This window comes from Pyxicephalus adspersus, chromosome 10, assembly GCF_032062135.1.
Source record: "Pyxicephalus adspersus chromosome 10, UCB_Pads_2.0, whole genome shotgun sequence".
Taxonomy (NCBI): domain Eukaryota; kingdom Metazoa; phylum Chordata; class Amphibia; order Anura; family Pyxicephalidae; genus Pyxicephalus; species Pyxicephalus adspersus.
In genome coordinates, this window is record NC_092867.1 from 57,203,184 (window position 1) to 57,210,441 (window position 7,258).

Consider the following 7,258-nt stretch of genomic DNA (forward strand, 5'->3'; position numbering starts at 1 on the left):
TGGTCCAACTGGGGACCTTGAGCCCACCATAGGACATGAAGAGGTCCCATTTTGTTTCCTGACACAAAAACACATTTTTGTAAAGCAGCAGCGGACTCCCTAAGGATCAGGGCCTCTCTAACTTTAAAAGAGAGAGAGTTAAAACTTTCAACAATTTTTCTGGCACTATCCAACTTTGATAAAAGCACCTCTGTGCGGAGAGGTCCTCCTACCTTCCTGTTCTGGTGATACCACAGGATGTGAAGGCAAATAATTCCAATGAGGACAAAGATAGCAAGAAACTTGGATAACGTTCTAACCATTTACTATTCCAAACTACCAAGTAAAAATTGCCATGGATTGGTATGACATTTTTTCTGTGTAAACCTTGAAGGACTCTTTGATTTGACTGCATGCAGTGAGATTTATTGTAGACCTATCATCAGATATATTAAGTCCAGCAACAGCATACAACTTCTAAAAAAAAAAAGATTATTGTGACCCTGACAATGCCTTAATCTGTGTTTTGTTGTTGTTTTTTTTTGGGAGGGGGTGCCATGGTGTTTTGGCATCATCCACGGTCAGTAACTACTTCTTGAACGAAGATGGCTCTTTGGAGAAGACAGTCATGTAAAAACATCTACTGTACCACAATGAGCTTCTGAGACCTCTACCTTTGCTATGACAGGGGAAGAGAAGACTGAGGAAATGCTTCTCCTTTCTGCGGCAGACCAAATGAATCTCAGCCTAAGCAAAGTCATTGGTGGTCTGGAGCTAAAAAAGTTTTTTTGAAAAATGATGCGGTTGACATATATTGTGACATATCAGAAATGTATTAATGCAAGGTTACTAGAATGTTTCTACCTGGACTATAAGGAGGAATATGGAAAGCGACAAATTGGATTTTTTTTTTTAAATACAAGACTCTGAGCAGAGCATAGCACTCAACTAGCTCCTTAGTAAGGCTTCAAGCCTATATGAACTCTTTCATGTCTTTTAAGATATAATTTCTTAAAAAAACTTTGACCGCACTTGGAACATTTGTAAACGTTTTCGCTTGAATGAGCTCTCTGATGCGTAGCTAAAATCCGTCTCGTATGAAAGCGCCTTCCGCATTCTGAACATGAAAAAGGCTCCACCTCTGTGTGAGTTCTTTGATGTTGATCAAGATTGGATCTATGAGAAAAACACTTCCCACATTCTGAACACAAAAATGGCTTCTCCCCCGTGTGACTTCGCTGGTGTATAGTAAGACAGTATTTCCGTGAAAAACATTTCCCGCATTCCGAACACGAAAAGAGCTTCTCCTCTTTCGATGATACCGGTTGGTGATTTGGTGTGATGGCTTTTTCTTCCGAAACAAAGGCTGTGATGTCAACCTCTGCGATTCCACTGGCTGAAGTGGGACATTTTTCCATGTTTTGCAATCTGTATTGTCCATCTGGGAGAAATTATAGTAAATGAGAATGACGTTGGAGGGCTATAGCCACGATGATGCATGACAGTTGACATCCTATTCAAATTAATAATTATTAAATTAATTTTGGTGATTCATCATGGTTTTAAGTTGCTGGTAAGAAATTGGAGGGTCTTGGGCTTGAATAAAATCAAAGTGCTTACTCTTTATATTGAAATATTAAAGTTTATGATTTTGCATTCCATCATGCCTGAGACCAACCAAATCCCTGCCAGCCATTTTGGGCCCTGATGAAAGAGGCTTGATAGAACAACAGAAACAAGTTAGCGTGACAACAACAAGCTTTGTGCTTGGATGTCTTTTGTGTGTCCATGACCTTCCTACCAGAGTGCTTTGTACATAATAAATATTTTTTTTTGCGGGTGACTGATCTACATATGGATCTGGTGCACGCTTCCTCCACCTCCCATCAGCATGTCTGTTTTGTCACCCACTAACACTAGGTGTGTTGCAAATGTACCCCACAGATGCATTAGATGCTTCGATGGACACTGACTATGCAATCAACGGCTGCCATTTTTAAAAGGCAATGATGGCCAGCATGTCTTCTCTGGCTATGAAAAATCACAGAAAATGAAGACAGTGCCTGGGCAAATGTTCTTCGAGACATTTCAGTGAACCTTTGGATCTCCCAGAAACTTTTTCTCCTACCTCTCATAAGGATAAGGTATTTCTAAATATCCACAAAGAAACATTTGGAGTGTTTCTTTCCAAAAGCTCAAGGATGAAAAAAAAGTCATCTAAAGAAGCAGTACACCATATTTCTACCCATCAATGTATGCTCTGCAGAGGCAAAATTCCTGACGTTTTGACCACAGTCTAACATTCTAAATATAGCAGTTGATATATATTATAGATAACATTTGTTATTCTAAGATTTGGTTTGACTTAAGCTTCACAGATTTATTACTAATGACTACCACCAGGCGTACTTTCTAATGCATCAGAAATAAAGTAAGCAAGGCTGAACTCACATGCTTTGGATTTTAGAGTTCTGTTGAAAGGTAAAGGTAGACTATTTTTATGGTTGATTATTCTAAATTGATCTGTACATGGAGGGTGTGACACACAAACATATATTGCAGAGACGTACTAAATATTTATTTTGCCTTGACTTGCATTATTACTTACCCATGCCAATCTCTAGAACAGCTTTCCCTTTTGTGTTCTTCTGTCCTTCTACTACTGCTTCTACTTTGCCATCTCCCTGAGTGTCCCTGGGGTCTGGAAATAAAGATAAGAGTGAAGCCCCCGGTACTCAGATGTATGAGAGACCCCCTGAGAGTGTGTGTGGGGGGAGACTGGTCACGTCTCTTGGCTGGTGACACACAATGACATGATGTGAGGGGGAGAGCCGGAGTCTAATAGGGGCTGATGGCTCCTGACCTTCACTGGGCACATACTGTCCCCCCATTACTGTCTACTGACAGAGGAGGGGGGAGAAGAGATTGTTGTAATTAGTGTTGATGTTCGATCAGAGGAGCAGAGCTGTCAGCATAGTAAAGCTCTGCTGATTACTCTGCTCCCTGAGGAAAGGGAAATCCTGATGACAGCAAAGGCATCATCAGGATTTCCCTTTCCTCAGCAAATCAGGGAGCAGAGCAATCAGTGGAGCTTTACTATGCTGACAGCTCTGCTCCTCGTGCATAATCGTTGATCGGTCGTAATCGTTCATTTTCTAACAATAATTATTGGAAGTGTGTACCTAGCTTTAGCCTAAAATTGATTTGACAGGTGCACTTTAATATTCATGTGAAGTACAGGGGTATGTAAAAGTGTTATGTATCTTTTTACAATGTATCTTTTTATGTATCCTTTTATAATGTATCTTTTTATGTATCCTTTTACAATGTATCTTTTTACAATGTATCTTTTTATGTATCCTTTTATAATGTATCTTTTTATGTATCCTTTTATAATGTATCTTTGTACATCTGTTTGGAGGCTGTGGAAGCTCTACACAGTGCTGAAAAAAACCCGAATTGTTCTCTCATTGACTTTAATGGTGTTCGACTTTGACATTCGACCACCCGAATTTTTTTGCTATATTCAAGCGAATAGCTGCCGAATCGAATAGTGAGCTATTCGACCAACACTAGTTGTAATGACTGAACAAGGAGAATCTGGGGATTTTTTTTCATTACTACTCACCTGTGTTGATCTCTATGGAGATTTCCTCCTTTTTTATTCCTGCATGACCTTCTTCTCCCTTTTCTGCTTTGACTTTCTCATGAGTGTTTCTGGGGTCTGTAAATAAGAATAAAAGTGACATACAACGTGTGTGTGTGGCAGTAAAATTGTCATATCACTTAGACCCTGATGTAGACTCCTTCACTAGGAAACCTAAACATTTTGTACATTTATTTCATCGCATGTTATGCCGTTGCAGTAAAGGTTGCTTATGGAAGGGAATGCATGAAGGGTGCTAAAAGAAGTGAGCTAATAGAGGCTGATGGCTCCTGATTTCCCCACTAGGCACATATGGCCCCCCACCCCCTATTACTGTCTACTGACAGTTGTAATGACCGAACAACCTAAAACTAGATTTATTAATATTATTATTGTTACACAGTATTTATATAGCGCCATCATATTATGCAGTGCTGTACAAAGTCCACAGTCGTGTCACTAACTGTCCCTCAAAGGAGCTCACAATCCAATGTCCCTACCATAGTCATATGTCATTAATGTAGTCTAAGGTCAATTCTGATGGGAAGCCAATTACCCTACTGCATGTTTTTGGGACGTGGGAGGAAACCCACGCAGACACGGCAAGAACCTGCAAACTCCATGCAGATAGTGCCCTGGCCGAGATTCGAACCTGAGAGCCAGCGCTGCAAAGGCCAGAGTGCTGCCCTAATGTTTAAATCTTACCTGTGATCTCTGGAGAGATTTCCTCTTCTTTAACCCTCACATGCTTTTCCCTCTCTTCAGTTTTGACACCTTTCGATGTGTCTCGGGGGTCTGTGAATAAAGATGAAATTGAAGCCCCCTGTACTGAGATGTATGAGGGACCCCAGAGAGTGTGTGTGGGGGGAGACTGGTCACGTCTCTGGGCTGGTGACACACAATGACACGATGTGAGGAGAGCCGGAGTCTAAAAGAGGCTGATGGCTCCTGACTCCCCCACTGGGCACATACTGCACCCCCCCCCCCCATTTACTGTCTACAGACAGAGAAGGGTGGAGAAGAAGAGACTGTTGTAGTGATTGAAAAAGAAGAACCTGGGATTCGTTTCAGGATTTAGTGTTTATTACTCACCGGTGCCGATACATTGACCATCACCCCTTAAATATGGATCTTCTGTTTCCTGTTTAACTTCAACCTTAATATTCTTCAAATGCTTAAAGTAAGAATGATACATGTTAAAAAATGTACTGGTTTTAGAAAGCAAAAATTAAATATATTATTGTTCCATCTACCTGATCCTCCTGTGGGGAATCCCGGGAATACAGAGGACGGGGACATCTCTCCGGGGCATTTCTGGATCCACCTGTAGGAAACACGCTGACTGAATACATTGACTGAACACGCTGACTGAATCCTCAAAAATCTACAAGAAATTAAAGTCTCCTGTTACCCGGTGATGTGACGGGTGGCCAAATCTCCATCATAACGTCCTTTTACAGATGTATTTGTTCCTTTCTATGTAGTCTATTTTTGAAACTTCTAACTTCTGGAATAGAACGATCACAGTGTAATTATGAATAATTTAAAAAATAATAGATGTATAATAGCACAACATGGGAGTGTACAACGGTATCACAACTAGGCTACCTTTACTGATTTTGAAAGAAGTCATGTTAGATATTTTTCTGATGATTAGTAACCTTTTCACCACTAAAATATCCACCTGTCTACTTCAATTCTTAACATACAACCCCAGTTGTCATTAAAATTAAAACATAGTTTGAAATATCGGTTGTGTCATTTATTATCTTTTCCCCACCCAACCTGGAGTATTATCATAAATGGGTGTATTTCCTGCAAGACGCTATTTGCATCTTTCTAGAAAATATACCCACAAAGTTACCCACCCCCGAGGAGCTTCCCCATCCAATGCCCTCTACCTCAGAGGACTAGAAGATGATGATTGGTTGAGGAGATATGATCTCCCATCCCAGCACAGCCAATGCTGTGAGCCCCTTTTCTCATAATAGGAACTCATTATTACCTCTTCCTTAGTGAAAACACACTCTGCAGTCTGTCACTCCCACAGGAAGTTTGAACAGCAAAAGCTGCTTTTATGAGCTACAATAAAATGGCTGTTTAGAACCAAACTAGTCGTTTTATAAATAATTAACAAAGAATATTATGTGCAGTACAATATATAAACTAATGTTAACATAAAATTCGACTATTTTGTTGCAATTCAAAAAAAAATTGTACCATAATTATTTAGAACCAAACTATAACAAAATGGCCGCTAGGAACCATGTTTAGCAAAGATATTTCCCCTCTAGTGGTTGATCTGGGTAAAAGCAGCCGAGTGGGCGGGGTTTTCCTTGATAGGCCTCCGAAAGTTCTTTGTGAGATTCCCGGCCTGCCAGATGTTCCTATGTTGCTATGGTAATGCGCGCGCGCAGAGAGAAGAAAGAGTCAGTCAGGGAGGTCAGCCGCCATTTTGTTGCAGCTCAAAGAGAAAACCCAGGAAACTTAGCATTCTCTCCTCCTGTATTCTAGCAGCTACTGGTGGAGGGCTTTGAGGCTGAAGAGTGTGTGCCCAGTGAGGAGAAGGTAATAATTTCTTCTTATTATGAGAGAAGTCTGACAGAAAGGGGACCCAGCACTCCATGTGGAAAGAATGGGGGTTGTGTCCCTTCATGAAATCATTACCTGTCTGGTCCTGTCTATGGGAGAGGAATAACGGTCAGGCAAGTTTTGTCTAAGCTGGGTGATGCTGAGGGATAATGGTGACCACACAGGCATTGATATCAGCATTCAGTTTAGCTAAGCCAATCAAATTGAATATTAATAATAATTAAAAAAAAAAATCCTAAAGTAATGACTTGCAGTGATTTAGTGTACTCTGATTTGTTTTCATATTTCTGCTGAATTTATTGAACTCTCTCTTATTAAATATTTGCACGTCTGTGAGAGAATCGATGTTACGACAAATCAACTGAATGTTCGTTATAATGGAAGGATTGGATTTAGGGCTGATCGTGTGGAATATCCGCATGCTTATTGAATGGTTTGCTAACTAATCACGAGTTAATCAAAAGTCGCAGATCCTTAATTTGCCAATTTCGGTATTGCTTGCAGCAATTCGGCACTTAAAGTGACCCTTCAGGGGTATAGAAGAGGGCTTTGTGTTGGGCCCCATGGAAATAGTGAATCTTTATAAATAAACAGTTTGCCCCCCCCCCCCCCCCCAAAAAAAAAAAAAGTACTTACCTCAGGGCTGGGCTCTCTGATACTTCCTGAGGAGAAGGAACTTCATCCCGGATGCCTTTGCTTGCAATGGGTGCCTGCCTTCCGGGGCAAGGGTGGGAACGGTGATACCTGCCGGGGAGAATTCATGAAACCCCTTCTGGGTGACTATTTCTTGTAAGGAACGGTCACATCACCTATCTCACCCGGAGACGTTGGTGCCGGAGGTCGTTCCTGCTGGATTACAAGCTGCCGGCTCTTTCCTGAACGGGTCACAATACCCATTCCACACAGAAATATCAGAGACTAGGCTAAAGTGGTATTTTTGTGTTGAAGAAGAAGAAGAGGACCGGCAGAAAAATGGTTCTTTGGCCCTGAATGGTTTGCTTTTAAAAGCAGTGTTTCTCAATCGGGGTTCTGTGGAACCTT

General features: G+C 41.0%; 2 protein-coding genes across 4 annotated transcripts in view; one reads left to right on the forward strand and one right to left on the reverse strand.

Annotated features, from left to right (window-relative positions):
• Window positions 1-378: 378 nt before the first annotated feature.
• LOC140339106 (uncharacterized) lies at window positions 379-5,680 on the reverse strand. 2 transcript variants are annotated; one of them, XM_072423668.1, is made up of 8 exons: window positions 5,631-5,673; window positions 5,037-5,132; window positions 4,879-4,949; window positions 4,718-4,799; window positions 4,331-4,420; window positions 3,608-3,703; window positions 2,588-2,680; window positions 379-1,420 (listed from the first exon to the last, which is right to left on the reverse strand). In XM_072423668.1, exons 2-8 carry the CDS (start codon window positions 5,068-5,070, stop codon window positions 936-938), a joined length of 951 nt encoding a protein of 316 aa, XP_072279769.1. In that variant the 5' UTR covers window positions 5,071-5,132; window positions 5,631-5,673; the 3' UTR covers window positions 379-935. The 2 variants fall into 2 exon arrangements, with proteins under 2 accessions (XP_072279769.1, XP_072279770.1); XM_072423669.1 differs by lacking the exon at window positions 5,037-5,132 and having other exon boundaries at window positions 4,879-5,009; window positions 5,631-5,680.
• A 364-nt stretch (window positions 5,681-6,044) lies between these two features.
• Window positions 6,045-7,258, forward strand: part of LOC140339025 (uncharacterized) — a 12,160-nt gene continuing 10,946 nt past the window's right edge. For both annotated transcript variants that reach the window (XM_072423518.1, XM_072423519.1), the window contains exon 1: window positions 6,045-6,193. The gene's annotated coding sequence lies outside the window, so the exon portion shown is untranslated. The remainder of the gene's footprint in view (window positions 6,194-7,258) is intronic.

What these genes read in the sequence shown, in the direction of transcription:
- LOC140339106 (XM_072423668.1), bottom strand. Translation starts at nt 5,070, where the DNA reads ATGATGGAGATTTGGCCACCCGTCACATCACCGG. An exon ending in ATTCCCCACAGGAGGATCAG is followed by an intron (nt 4,800 to 4,878) that starts GTAGATGGAACA and finishes TCTTACTTTAAG; the next exon opens with CATTTGAAGAATATTAAGGT. An exon ending in AATCTCTCCAGAGATCACAG is followed by an intron (nt 3,704 to 4,330) that starts GTAAGATTTAAA and finishes TCTTATTTACAG; the next exon opens with ACCCCAGAAACACTCATGAG.